We start from the raw sequence: 14,848 nt of genomic DNA, 5'->3' as shown, positions 1-14,848 counted from the left end.
CTGGAAGTCACCGGCATCAACTGCATCTCTAACGCAGAGACTGAGGGTCTGGTCAAAGACTTTGCCGAGGTTTTTGACGGCACCTTGGGCCAATATACAGGTACGCCCATCTCCTTTAGCCTTGATCCACAAGTCGCCCCCATCAAGCTAAAGCCACGCCGGGTTCCCTTTGCTCTCAAGGCTAAGGTGGATGAACAACTGGACAAACTGATCGCCCAAGGAGTTTTGGAGCCGGTTGACCACGCAAAGTGGGAAACCCCCATCGTCACGCCTGTCAAGCCAGATGGGTCGGTGAGAATCTGCGCTGACTACAAGTGCACGATCAACAAGGCACTTCAGCAGCACGCTTATCCGGTTCCTGTTGTCCAACACCTGCTGCATTCCCTGGGTGAGGGTAAGGTCTTCGCTAAGCTGGACCTTGCCCAAGCCTATCAACAACTGCCAGTCGATGATGCCACTGCTGAAGCCCAGACGATCGTCACCCACCGGGGGGCTTTCCGTTGCCGCCGGTTGCAGTTCGGGGTGAGTGTGGCTCCTGGCATCTTCCAAAGCCTTATGGAGCGTCTCCTGCAAGGGCTTCCGGGCGTGGTACCATATTTTGATGACGTCTTGGTGTCTGCAGACTCACACCAGCAGCTGTTCGAGCGCCTCCGTGCCGTGCTGACCAGGTTCCAGGAGGCCGGGCTCAAGGTAAAGAGGGAGAAGTGCCAGATCGCCGTTCCACAGGTAGAGTTCCTGGGCTATCTTATCGATGCCTCCGGTCTTCATCCAACCACATCCAAGATCCGCGCTATCCAGCAGGCCCCCACCCCAAAGAACAAAACGGAGTTGCAGGCATTCCTGGGGCTGCTGAACTTTTATAACATGTTCCTGCCCCACAAAGCCACAGTGGCTGAGCCTCTTCACCGACTCCTTAGCACTAAGACGCCTTGGGCCTGGGGTCATCGGGAGACGGCGGCCTTCAACGCGGTCAAGGCTCTCCTTTCTTCAGACAGTGTGCTGGTACAGTACAGTGAATCCAGGCCGCTGGTCCTTGCCTGCGACGCCTCACCTTTTGGCATCGGTGCTGTCCTTAGTCACCGTTTTCCAGATGGAAGAGAAGCACCGCTCGCCTACTTTTCCAGGACACTATCTCCAACGGAACGGAATTACAGCCAGCTCGACAAGGAGGCATTGGCACTTGTGGCTGGAGTGAAGAGGTTCCATGAATACCTCTATGGCAGGACTTTTGACCTCATCACTGACCACAAGCCACTCCTGGGCCTCCTCGCCGGTGATCGTCCAACTCCACCGGTCCTCTCACCACGCATGCTGCGATGGACTGTTTTCCTGGCTGCCTACCACTACCGGCTCATCCATCGCCCGGGGAAATCGATGGGCCATGCCGACGCCCTCAGCCGTTGCCCTCTTCCAGCATTTGTGGAAGACCCGGCTCCAGCTTCATCGCTCCTTCTGATTGAGGATCTTCCGGCAGCGCCTGTATCGGCTGCCACTGTGGCCTCCGCATCTGCCCAGGATCGCACCATCAGCCGGGTGCTCAACTGGGTGTGGAGGGGGTGGCCACAAGGGCCTTTTGCATCGGAGTTCCAGCCCTTCGCAACCAGACAACATGAACTCTCAGCTCATCGTGGCTGCCTGCTGTGGGGAGACCGCGTCGTGATTCCCCAGGGACTCCGTCAGCGCGTCCTGGAGGCTCTGCACGTTGGCCACCCGGGAATTGTCAAAATGAAGGCGTTGGCTCGGTGTTACGTCTGGTGGCCTAATATGGACGATGCCATCACTGCCTGGGTGTCCGCCTGTCAAGCGTGCCAGGAGTCGAGGCCTGCACCACCGGCAGCTAAGGGACACACCTGGGAGACGCCAAAGACACCCTGGTCGAGGGTGCACATCGATCTGGCTGGCCCCTTTCACGGCCGGACCTTTATGGTAGTGGTGGACGCCTATTCCAAATGGCTGGAGGTCGCCCTGATGCCCTCCACCACTACCGAAGCTGTCATCCGGGTGCTGCGAGGCCTGTTTGCAACGCATGGGTGTCCTGATGTCCTTGTCTCTGACAACGGACCGCAGTTCACGTCAGGCACGTTTGAGCGGTATCTTTTGGGACTGGGCATCCGCCATGCCCTAACGGCACCTTTTCATCCGTCCAGCAACGGGCAAGCGGAAAGAATGGTGCGCTCGACAAAAGAGGCACTGGCGCGCCTGGACCGGGGAGACTGGCATGAGCGGGTCGCCGAATACTTGTTTGTGCAACACATCACCCCTCATGCGGCCACAGGGAGGAGTCCTGCTGAACTGCTTATGGGCCGCCGCCTCAGGTCACCGCTCGACCGGCTACACCCAGACTTTGCTGTGGCTGAACCCCCAGGCTGTGCCAACGCACCACGGTCATTTGTCCCAGGAAACCAGGTCTTTGCCCGGAACTATGTGGGGGACATCCCTTGGGTGCCAGCCACAGTAGTGGGAGTCACTGGACCTCGCTCGTACCAGGTGGCACTCGAAGACGGACGCTTGTGGCGACGGCACATAGACCAGCTTAGGCGCAGGGTTGGGGACTTGGACACTACCGAGGTGCCCCCAACTGCGCTTGCGGCTCCAGAAGAGACACGTACAGATGGCGAGGCCCCACCTACACCTCTCTCACAAACTGCCAGCGTGGAGCCGAACCAAGCCGTTTCAGAACAGACTCAGACCACTCCACTTGCGGAGGCTCCACCCACAGCAGCGGATCCAGGGGAGTTGGTTCCAACGCCACCTAGGGTCGCACCACAGCCTCAGCGAGAACTGTGTGGCCCTCCGGACTTGGCTACCAGTCCCCGGCGGTCTGGCAGAGTTTCCAAGCGCCCAACTTATTTAAAGGACTATGTTGTTGGACAGGTATCACTGTTGGTCTAAGTATGGGAAATGTAACCGATATGCTTTTGTGCTTAATTGAACCATTACGCGTAGTGCTGTATATAAGGAAACCATTACGATTGTAACTAACGCCTTATCTCGGTGGGGAGGGGTGTTATGTAGTGTAGTTTCACCCTGGGCCAACAGGGGGATACTGTATATAGTTTTCACTCAGGTCTGTAGATAGTTTTCACTCAGGTCCGCGGCAGTTATTTTAGGCGGGAACTCTGGGCTGTTGTGGTTACAATGTTGACAGCCGGCTGCCTATAAATACAGGCCGGCTGAGCTGTTCGCAGTTAGTTCTATTCCAGCTTACCATAATAAAGAGCTACTTGAAGAAATCGCTGTGCCGGCTGCTATGTCAACCCACACATTTTTACATAGCAAGCTGCCTTATATTGAGTGAAGCTGTTAGTCTACTTAGACCTGTACCGTCAGTCAAACACCAAGTTTTCAAATTTTCCCCGCTCCAGAGCTGGCAGCAACTGAAACTTGACCTTCTGCATGTAAAATAGTGCTTTACCAATGACACATGACCCCTTTCCTTGCAGACTTTATTGCACATGTGATCTTCCTGCCAGCTCAGATACTAGCCTTGTTCCCTACAACCAAACAAGGGGATATGTGGAGTCACTTTTGGTCACTTTTGCAGAGTCTATGTACATACTCTAGAGATGCATGTAAGTGCTCTTTGTGTGATCAGGGACTCTGCAATCTTGGTCCAACAATTCCACACGTACACACACATTCAGTAGCCTCTGATCATGTTTCTAAGGGCTGTTATGAAAGGACTTGTCAAATGAGATTGCTACAGACTTCTAAAATCACTACCAAAACAGGCAGCCCAGAAGTCTATGGGACCATTACAAAATAAACAGTTTTCTTTTGAATACACTAGATGAAATCACACTGAACACAGCAACGCTATCCTAGAAATACTTCAATAACTTGCTTGGGGACTGTAACATACACTTCCGTCAAAATCACTGCCAACCAACTGAGCCGCTGCATCAATATGAGTTTTGGTTATTAAAAAATAAAAGAGCACTTTATTTTATCTGTAATCAAGCACTATATGCTTCAAGTTGCAGTAATTAGATTTTGACACTTGAATTGAGTTTTAGAAAGTATAAAAATGAAAAATGCTATGAAACCGCTCTGTAATGGTAGGGCTTTGCATATTCTATTATTAACCAACTTACTGTGATTTAGGAGGTGCAATGAAGCAACAAGCAAATTGGAAACAGCTTGGAAGAGCAGGCTTTAAAAAAGCTAGAAGGCAATAGCAACTGCGCTATAGTGACAGCCCGTGTACCACTTCCTGCAGGGCTTGCCCAAGTTTCTTCACTTGCATATAAGTAACAGTAGTTCCAAAATTGCTGCTATTTAGAAAGAGAATTTGGAATAGATCAGAAAACAACAATGGCCATCTGGATAGAATAATATACTAACACCTTGACCCTAATAAGGAGACACTGTACAGGACAATGCCTTTTCATTTCAATGAAGCTAGAATTATTCCCTACCACATATTGACTCAGCATGTTTGATGCACATGCAGGGACTGCTGCCAAACCCTCTGTCCATAGTTCATATGGAAAAATGAGGACTAGTGGGATCAAGATGTGTGACACATTCCAGATAAGTTCCTGTAATGTTAAGCCCTTGTGATCCTATAGGGTAGTGGTTTTGAAAGTTTCTTACTTGCTCAGCAGGGCAGCTGGCTCTTATGCCAGGGCGAAGGTTGGTTTGGATTAAACAGAGGTATCCTTCTGCAAAGCTCTCCCATGGGTGCTGGCCAGTGATAGCTAGCAGAAGGCCCTGAAATTGGGTGTTTGGAGGTGGAGAATAGGAGCTGCAATTTGCACGGTGGCTTAACAATCAACCCCTCTTCCCAGGGAACTCTAGGAATTGTGGCTGTGTGGGCGGAATAGAGAACCCCTAGCAACTCTCAGCATCCTCAACAAACCACAGTCCCTGGATTCTTTGTGGGAAGCCATTACGGTTCAAAGTGTTAGGATACTGCTTAAAATGTACAGTGGTACCGTGGGTTACAGATGCTTCAGGTTACAGACTCCACTAACCCAGAAATAGTACCTTGGGTTAAGAACTTTGCTTCAGGATGAGAACAGAAATTGTGTAGCGGCAGTGGGAGGCCCCATTAGCTAAAGTGGTGCTTCAGGGTAAGAACAGTTTTAGGTTAAGAACGGACCTCCAGAACGAATTAAGTTCTTAACTCGAGGTACCACTGTATTATTATTTACAGATGAACTCTACAGTGTGTCTATTTTGTATATACTTGAACAACAATTCTATCTCGTTTATTAATTACTTCCAAAATAATAAAATTCTTCAAAATATAAAATAAAGGTAAAATACTATCAGTAATGCATAAGATATAGCAAAAACTAATCTGTATAAAAGTGTGCCCCTTCAAAGTCAGTACTGTGCCCCTCTGAGGTCTGTGCCCTAGGCAGCTGCCTCGTTGGCCTAGTGATAGCCCTGCGGGCTGCAGCTGCTGCCCAACAATGCTAATCTCTTCTGCCTGTACTCCCCCACCCTCCACGCCTTCAGAACCCTGCTAACAAGTAAGTACAGTCAGATAGCAGGCATCTTTTACCAGAAATGAGAGAACCTGTGCTACAGCTTTCAGATTGCATGGTTATCATCCCACGCTTCTATTTGAACGAAAGTTGTATCCTTCTGCTTTAGGGATTGCTCCCGGCTCAGATTTCAGTTCTGCTTCCAATGCTTGAAACTAGCAAAAACATCGCATGCTAAGACGCATATTTTACCATGCATTATTTACAAGGCAGCATATTTACGTAGGAAGATAGCCTTTGGCAATGTTTAGGGATGTTATCAAAACTCTGCAACGAGCAGGTAGGCAGGGAGATGAAAACAGGTACACACTGTAAGGCTTCTATTAGTATGCCGAGGCTCAGTGCCTAGATCCGCTCGGCATTACTGTGATTACATTCACATGAGGTACCATTATATGTATCCAGCTTGACTGGATGCAGGTTTGTGGGACACATACATGCACTTGCTGAGAAACCCTTTTAACCTAATAATATCTTCTGTTTAAACTGCAATCGTAAACACACTGATTAGGGAGTAAGTTCCACTGAACACAGTGGAGATGCATTTCTGAGTAAACGTGCATAGGATTGCATTGTAAGACACGTGCGCCTGCTATTTTGGGATAGATAAGATGGTCAGCAGGATTCCTAATGTCTGCATTCTCTTTGGTGGAAAGTAATTAAACAGCTTTCATTCAGCAAATGCGCAAACGATGCATCTCTTAACGCAGTCCATTCGCAACGCCTCAATAAATCACAGGCTAATAAACAGGAGTGCTCAGTTTGTTTTAATCTATTACATTTTAATCCCATCTTTGTCACCAGAGGCCCAAGTGTCCTGTGGCTAGGAGTACCTTTTACCAGTTTTGTCTGGTTCGCCATCTGCAGCCGTTCATGGCCAGGGATAGCCAGACCACGGTAGTCCATGCACTGGTAACCTTGAGGCTGGATTACTGTAAGGCGCTCTATGTAGGGCTACCCTTGGGTCTGGTTTGGAAGCTTCAGATGGTGCCACATGCTGCAGCCAGATTGCTGATGGGAGATTCTGGCTGAGACACCATGTGACACTATTGTTAAAACAGGTAGCAGTACCTGCCCACCTGCTTCTGAGCCAAGTTCAAGCTTCTTGCATTGATTTACAAAGCCCTCAACAACTCAGATCCAGGATACCTCAGGGATCACCTGAACCCTTATATCCCAGCTCGATCACTGAAATCATTTGCAGGAACATCTTTGGTCATACCCTGAGTTGTTGAATAATAATAATAATAATAATAATAATTTATTTATACCCTGCCCATCTGGCTGGGTTTCCCCAGCCACTCTGGGTGGCTTCCAACAAAATATTAAAATACAATAGTCCGTCAAATATTAAAAGCTTCCCTAAACAGGGCTGCCTTCAGATGTCTTCTAAAAGTCTGGTAGTTGTTTTTCTCTTTGACATCTGGTGGGAGGGCATTCCACAGGGCATGTGCCACTACCGAGAAGGCCCTCTGCCTGGTTCCCTGTAACTTGGCTTCTCTCAGCAAGGGAGAAGGCCCTCGGAGCTGGACCTCAGTGTCTGGGCAGAACGATGGGGGTGGAGACGCTCCTTCAGGTATACTGGACCAAGGCCGTTTAGGGCTTTAAAGGTCAGCACCATCACTTTGAATTGTGCTCAGAAATGTACTGGGAGCCAATGTAGGTCTTTCAGGACTGGTGTTATATAGTCTCGGCAGCCACTCCCAGTCACCAGTCTAGCTGCCACATTCTGGATTATAGTTTTTGGGTCACCTTCAAAGGTACCCCCACATTGAGTGCATTGCAGTAGTCCAAGCGGGAGATAACTAGAGCATGCAGCACTCTGGAGAGACCGTCTGTGGGAAGGTAGGGTCTCAGCCTGCGTACCAGATGGATCTGGTAAACAGCTGCCCTGGACACAGAATTGACCTGTGCCTCCATGGACAGCTGTGAGTCCAAAATGACTCCCAGGCTATGCACCTGCTCCTTCAGGGGCACTATTACCCCATTCAGGACCAGGGAGTCCCCCACACCTGCCCGCCTCCTGTCCCCCAAAACCAGTACTTTTCTCTTGTCAGGATTCAGCCTCAATCTGTTAGCCGCCATCCATCCTCCAACCGCCTCCAAACACTCACACAGGACCTTCACCGCCTTCACTGGTTCTGATTTGAAAGAGAGGCAGAGCTGGGTATCATCCGCATACTGATGAACACCCTGCCCAAACCCCCTGATGATCTCTCCCAGTGGCTGCATGTAGATGTTGAAAAGCATGGGGGAGAGGACGGACCCTGAGGCACCCAACAAGTGAGGACCCAGGGGTCTGAACACTCACCCCCCCCCCCACTTTCTGAACACGGCCCAGGAGGAGGAGCAGAACCACTGTATAGCAGTGCCCCCAGCTCCCAGCCCCTCTAGACGGTCCAGAAGGATGTTATGGTCGATGGTATCAAAAGCCACTGAGACATCAAGCAGAACTAGGAAACAGCCCTCACTTTTGTCCCTGGCCCGCCGGAGATCATTGACCAGTGCGACCAAGGCAGTTTCAGTCCCATGATGAGGCTTGAATCCCGACTGGAAGCTCGTTTGAACAAGAAACCAAGCCTTTAGTGTCATTGGCCCAGTCCTGTGGAACACCTTGCCACTAGATTGAGTGAGCACCTTCTGCACCAACTTTTAAATGCCTGCTGAAAACATTTTGTTCAGCCAGGCCTATGCAGGCAAGTAAGAGTACATCTATCCCGCAAAATGATCTATTGATGTTTTTAATTTCTTTTTTGCTTTTAACTTGTTCTTAACTTTTTATGATGTGATTGTTTGATTTTATATCGACATAAACTTCGGCGATATATTTTTATGATGCAGCGTTATATAAATATTCTTACAAATAAATAACAAATAACTCAGCGGTAGACGAATAGAAAAGAAGAAGAAGCAGCAGCAAGGATCCTTTGCCCTAGTGGAGCTTTTGGGGTCAGCAGTGGGGCATATTCGCAGGGACTTGAAAATGGTTCTTCCTAGGACCCAGCGCAGCTTCTCGGCCGCGGGCAGACGCACCCACGCGGGCTGCTTCCACTCCGCCTTCTCGCTCCGCCTCCCGCAGCCCAGCCTCGGAAGCAGCCATGAGTTTGGAAGCGATCCGCTACCGCAGGGGATCCCTGCAGATCCTCAACCAGCTCCTGCTGCCCCAACAGAGCCTCTACGAGGAAATCGGCAGCGTCGAGGACGGCTGGAGAGCCATCCGCGCCATGAAGGTGCTACGACGGGGAAGGGGAAACGCCTAAGGGACCCGAGCGATCTTGGGGCTCCGCGTGCTGCTCCCCGGCTGTGGTCTCGCACCTTTATCAGCTGCGCAGCAGGCAGCGGTTCAACAGGAGAAGCTCGTGCCACGTGGAGGGGCAGTGATAGGAGAAAACAACTCCCGTTTGAGTGCCAGCCCGCAGTTTGGGCGGTAGAGCTGCGGGACTGTTTATCATTCAGATAAAGGAACCGCGACAAAGAGTGGCAGGCAGAGGATTCAGAAGTGAAGGCATATGAGCAGGATATTTTTTTTCCGTATTGTGGGGGGAGGCAAAACATTACTGGCCGAAAAGAATGGGGTTCATCTTGTGCAGAGGTGAATTTTCTTTTAAAAAGGGAGGACACTTGGTTTTCTCCTTCGTGGCCAAAACTAAAGTTTGTAATTGCTGCTCACGTGAAGAGTTCCATCTGTTTAGCAGTCGCGCATTCAGAGTTGAGGTGATGCAGCTCCTGTTCAGAAAGTCATTCCCAGGAAACTAGAGTGACAGGCAGGGTTTGTTTCTATTTATAAAGACAGGCTTGAGGAGCCTTTGACCTTCCAGATGTTGCCGAACTACAATTTCTTGGTGGGGCCGATGAGAACTACAAAATGGAGTCTTGGGGTGGATGGGAACTGTAGTTCAGCTACATCTGGAGGGCTTAAAGTTATCCATACCTGGTTTAGAACATGTGATCTCTTCTCCCCCCACTGAAGGTCTGAAGTAATGCAGGCCAACAAGAACTGACCACATAAGATTCTGCTGTTCAACTTGCTAATTGCTATCCATGTTCTTTAAATCGTTTTCTCCTAAAGTTCCCATAAGAGGCCATTAAAAATCAGTTCCCTACGGCACATTCTGTGTTAGGAGTGACATAAAAAAATTATCACACATAATCTACATGCCAGTTGAACTGTGTGCAGCGTTGTGGAGAAGTCACATGTGTTTAAGTGCAAAGCCATTGCACTTCGCACATGCTAGAAGGATCCACCTCCCAAACAAAAATGCTTTTCAGCTGCCTGTTCTGGGGCAGGCTGTAAGTAGCGCTGAGGAACAAATTAAAGTGAATCACAACTCATTTCCTGTGTAGTATGGTGCTTACACTCCAGTTTCCTTTCCCTTAGGTGCGAGGTGCTCCAGCCATCGCCATTGTCGGTTGCCTGAGTCTGGCAGTGGAGCTGCACACCAAAGGAAATGCAGAGCAGACTGTGGGCAGCCTTGAAAAATTTGTGGCAGACTCGCTGCACTACCTAGAGAGTGCCCGTCCTACTGCTGTCAACATGGCCCGGGCAGCTCAGGAGCTGGGCCACTTTGTTCGCCAGGAGGCCAAGCGTGAAGGGAGCACTGCCGAGAGTTTGCGAGAAAGGTGAGGGCTCAACAGCTTCCCAGTCTCCCCACACCTTTTTTTTTTAGGCGAGAACACGCAGGTTAATGTAACCTCTTGTCATAGCGTGATCAGCTGGGCGGAAGCCATGTTGGATAAAGACCTGAAAGACAACAGAAGCATCGGGGAGCATGGGGCATGCCACCTCCTGCAGCACATAGGGAAGGACAAGGTGACTGTCATCACCCACTGCAACACGGGCTCACTGGCCACTGCTGGGTATGGCACTGCACTTGGTAAGTTATAAATTGATACCTCGGGTTACAGACGCTTCAAGTTACAGACTCTGCTAACCCAGAAATAGTACCTCAGGTTAAGAACTTTACTTCAGGATGAGAACAGAAATCGTGCTCCGGTGGTGCAGCGGCAGCGGGAGGCCCCATTAGCTAAAGTGGGACCTCAGGTTAAGAACAGTTTCAGGTTAAGAACAGACCTCCGGAACAAATTAAGTTCTTAATCCGAGGTACCACTGTAGTCCGAAAGCATCACCTAAGCTCAAGTACAAAACCTCTCAAAGCATGGGGCACCTTTCTCATGAGTGGTGGTTCCCTCTCCCAACCCTCTCATATTGTTCTCTGGCTCCCCACTGTCCCTCCCTTGGCAGATAAAGGAAGGAGCTAGGGATCCTTCTGAAAAAACAAGGTTGTATATGGAGTGACAGCTGACACATTCTCCCTAGTGTCAATATTGTATGATGTTGCTTGGTAGGTGTCATTCGCTCTCTGCATGCCATGGGTCACCTGGAGAAGGTCTACTGCACAGAGACGAGGCCGTACAATCAGGGAGCCCGGCTGACTGCTTACGAGCTAAAGTATGAGGAGATCCCTGCATGCCTCATTACGGACAGCATGGTGGCTGCTCTCATGAAGCAGCTCATTGGTGCAGGTGAGCGCCGGTGTGCTTCTCTCTCTCTCTCTCTCTCTCTCTCTCTCTCTGTCCTAGTTTGACCCTTAGTGTTGCATTTTGGTTTAGCAAGGAAGCTTGATATGTAGCAATCAGGCTGCCTTCTGGAGGTAGTTTTGCTATTGGAACAACTGTTGGTGGCTTGAGCATCTCTTGAACATGGAGGAAGAATTGGGACAATTTAGCCAATGTGGTACACTGGTTTGAGTGGGGAATCCAAGTCTGAGTACACAGGCCCTCTCAGAGACCCAGGACCTTTCCAGCTTTTGAGGCCCTTAAGTCAGTGGCACCTAGCAGACCTGGCAGGGCTGCTACAAGGTCACAGGGGTGTGGCCAGTGAGGTCACAGGGGTGTGGCCAAGTTGTTCTGGATTTCTCCCCCGTTCTCCTTCCTTGTAAACATTCCATGGACACTTAAGCACTGCGATTTTACAATTACTTAGCACTCAACTAAATTGAGAAGTGTCTTACTGTGGTTTAGAAGTGGTGCCTGCTGTCACAGTTGCTCCTCTGCTGAGAGAAAAGTTATGTGGCCTCCACCCATTCCGATTCTATTTTTTTATCATCTTCCTTTGCAAAGATACAGCGGACACTTAAACATTACAGTTTTATTAATTCTTGGCACTTAAAGTGTCCTTCCTTGGTTCAGAAGGGCTACCTGCTGTCAGTGTCTAGTGTGGGCTCATGTCACACTGAATTCCATGTGGATTGCTTTCTCTGTCACCTGTCTTCCAAGGCTAAACATGCCACAAATTATTAGTATGAGCACTGCTTCACCCATCCTGTAATGGGGAATTTCAAAAGGAATCAAGTGCAGCATGCAGCTGGGATTTTTTTTTATGTGTAAGGGGCTTGTCATCCTCTCTTTTTACCCCAGCTGTCATCGTGGGAGCAGACAGGGTTGTTGCCAATGGAGACACTGCAAACAAAATCGGCACCTATCAGCTGGCTATTGCTGCAAAGTACCATGGGATCCCCTTCTATGTGGCAGCACCCAGCACCTCATGTGACCTGACCTTGGAACATGGCGGGAAGATCGTTATTGAGGAGAGGCCAAGTGAAGAAGTGACGCACATCAATGGTGTGCGGGTTGCAGCACCAGGTACCGAAGTGTGGGAAGGACATGTGCAAAGAAATGGGTCATTCAGTGGGACATTTCCATCTTCAGTTGCAGTGCTTTAACAGGTAGACACACCAGGCTCTGTACTCTGGTTTTTACAGTAAGCCTAAAAGAAAGTCAAGGAAAAGTGGCTCAAGTATCTCAGAATCCAGCAGACAGCTACTTGTCTTTGGCCAGGCATGGCCATCCTGTGACCTTCCCAATGTTAGACTACAACTCCCATCATCCCTTCTCTTTCCAGAGGCAAAAATGCATGGGCTCCTTTGGAAGAGTGGAATGCAAACATAACAACTGAATAAATCAAAATAAGCAAGCCTTTCCATTTCTACTCCATCCCCATAATGTTTTGATTTATGTATTTAGGGACTAAACATCTCTGAGTTCTTGTGCCTTTTGTTTTGAGGTGTCTGCCTCCTGTCTGCAACACTGGGATCATGAAACATAGAAGCAGAGATTGGGGGTATTGAGCTAGGACAACCTTTAGCATGCTGTTGGATCGACTGTATTCTTTCTGCTTCCTAGGCATTGATGTTTGGAACCCAGCCTTTGATGTCACCCCTCATGAGCTGATAACTGGTGGCATTATCACTGAATTTGGTGTCTTTGCTCCCGCTGAACTTAAAGCAGGACTGACACAGGCAGCGAAGAAAGTCTGAACATGTTGAGCTGGGCTGTTTTGTGGATTTCTGGAGAAGAGTGTGACGAGGATGAATCAGCTGGAGAGATCAGTATTTGAGCTTGGTGGGATATATTCCTGATTCAGCTCTCTGGCTTTGTATTTATACAGTTGTCGATAAATACTCGTTACCATTCCGCCAAACCAGTGGGGTCTATGCAAAGGACATATACTTTCCTTGTGTCTTACGTTGCAGATTGGAAATCCAGATCAGAAGGGTTGTTCGTGTTTCCATCCAGTTATAGCATCTGTATTAAATAATACAGAGGATGGTGATCTGGCTCCTACGCCATTTGTGGTTCTTTAGATCCTTTGCTTCTGCCTCAGCCAAGAGAGATGTTCCTCTTTTACTGGAGCAACAAAGAAGAGTTTGAGACTTCTTTCTCACTACACCCTTAGGGCACAACTTAAATCCTTGCATATTCTTTAGCTCCTTCGAAAGAAAGCTGTGAGGTTCCTCTTTGCACAAAGGCAAAATTAATTCATGTGCGAGCTTATCTGCCGAATTGTAGCTAGCTGCTTTGGTTTTGCACTCTGTATTTTGCATATTCCCTTTTTCGCTTTGCAGTGTACCATGCTAAAATAGACTTCCTTTGACACAATGTGAAATTGTATGAATTCTGCATTCTACTATTATTTGGCTAGATTGGTGGGCACTAGGGTATTTGGGGGGGGGGCATTGCTGATCTGCTTTTCTGTACTGGACTGTGTGGTGCTTTTAAACAGACTCATTCGTTTTTCTAATAAAAAGAATAAAAATATTTAAGCTGAATTTTATGTTTTAAACACATGTAAGAAGCATCGTTGAAGGCTTTGTCCTGGAAGGCAGCATATAAATGCCAGGAGTGAAACAAAATAAATTGGGGGGTGGGGAGCCTGGTGTAGGAAGAGGTAAAAGAGGGGTGAAAATCCATTTTCTGACTATACCTTCTGTAGTATGTAAGACTTGGTTTTCTGGACCAGACTAAATTTACATCAAATCCAGCACTCTTGTCTTCAAGCTTAGCCCACCAGCTGCTCCTGGGAGGCTTGCAAGCAGGGCAACAGGAGAGTAGCAATCTACCCTTGTTTGGTTGTCTGCTAATTAGAGTGAAATTGTTGCGGAGTTCGTATAGGGAACATGAATTATTTGTTTAAAAGAGCTTTTCTGGAGCTTTTCTAGCCTGGAGAAGAGGAGGTTAAGGGGTGATATGATAGCCATGTTCAAATATATAACAGGATGTCACCTAGAGGAGGGAGAAAGGTTGTTTTCTGCTGCTCCAGAGAAGCGGACACGGAGCAATGGATCCAAACTACAAGAAAGAAGATTCCACCTAAACATTAGGAAGAAGTTCCTGACAGTAAGAGCTGTTCGACAGTGGAATTTGCTGCCAAGGAGTGTGGTGGAGTCTCCTTCTTTGGAGGTCTTTATGCAGAGGCTTGACAACCATATTTATGTATGTGCTCAGATGGTGTTTCCTGCTTGGCAGGGGGTTGGACTCGATGGCCCTTGTGGTCTCTTCCAACTCTATGGTTCTATGGTTCTATGTTTTGTTTCCCTTGTAGGGCACACGGTTTTGTTTTTTGAATTTTTTTAAGTAATACTATGCAATGTCAAAACATCATTCTCCCCTTCAAAGTTTCACTAATATGAATAGGTTTGCTAAGACTTCAGATGGCCTTGTTTAATCGTTTCTTCATCATCTTAATTTAACAATTGTTTCCCTAAAGTCTCACTATTTAGTTAGCCAAGAAGCTGTGATTCTCTGCACAACTGTTCTGTACCCTACTGGTTTTGACTCAGGAAATCTGTACAATACCCCTGTTTCCTGTACTCCCATCTTGAGTACATTTGCATGGCTGAAAAGTCACATTGATTAGCTGTTTATTGCAGAGGAGATGGCAAGCTTGAAAGAAAGTGGCTTGACTCAAGTCCTCTGGTGGTTTCATTGCCAAGTTCAGATTTGGCTGTAGGATTTTCTTGAGCTACTTTCAGCAGGACTTACTTTCATGTATGATCAATACACATGATGCAGGA

The 14,848-nt window shown here is 48.3% G+C and overlaps 1 protein-coding gene across 1 annotated transcript; it reads left to right on the top strand.

Annotated features, from left to right (window-relative positions):
- Nucleotides 1-8,565: 8,565 nt before the first annotated feature.
- On the top strand, nt 8,566-13,603 carry MRI1 (methylthioribose-1-phosphate isomerase 1). The gene is made up of 6 exons (XM_081006967.1): nt 8,566-8,725; nt 9,874-10,115; nt 10,200-10,369; nt 10,842-11,018; nt 11,913-12,137; nt 12,678-13,603. Exons 1-6 carry the CDS (start codon nt 8,594-8,596, stop codon nt 12,809-12,811), a joined length of 1,080 nt encoding a protein of 359 aa, XP_080863093.1. The 5' UTR covers nt 8,566-8,593; the 3' UTR covers nt 12,812-13,603.
- The last annotated feature ends 1,245 nt before the right edge of the window (nt 13,604-14,848 follow it).

Source organism: Podarcis pityusensis (genome assembly GCF_964106645.2).
Source record: "Podarcis pityusensis genome assembly, chromosome: 5".
Classification (NCBI taxonomy): Eukaryota; Metazoa; Chordata; class Lepidosauria; order Squamata; family Lacertidae; genus Podarcis; species Podarcis pityusensis.
This window is presented reverse-complemented; position numbering and strand designations above follow the sequence as displayed.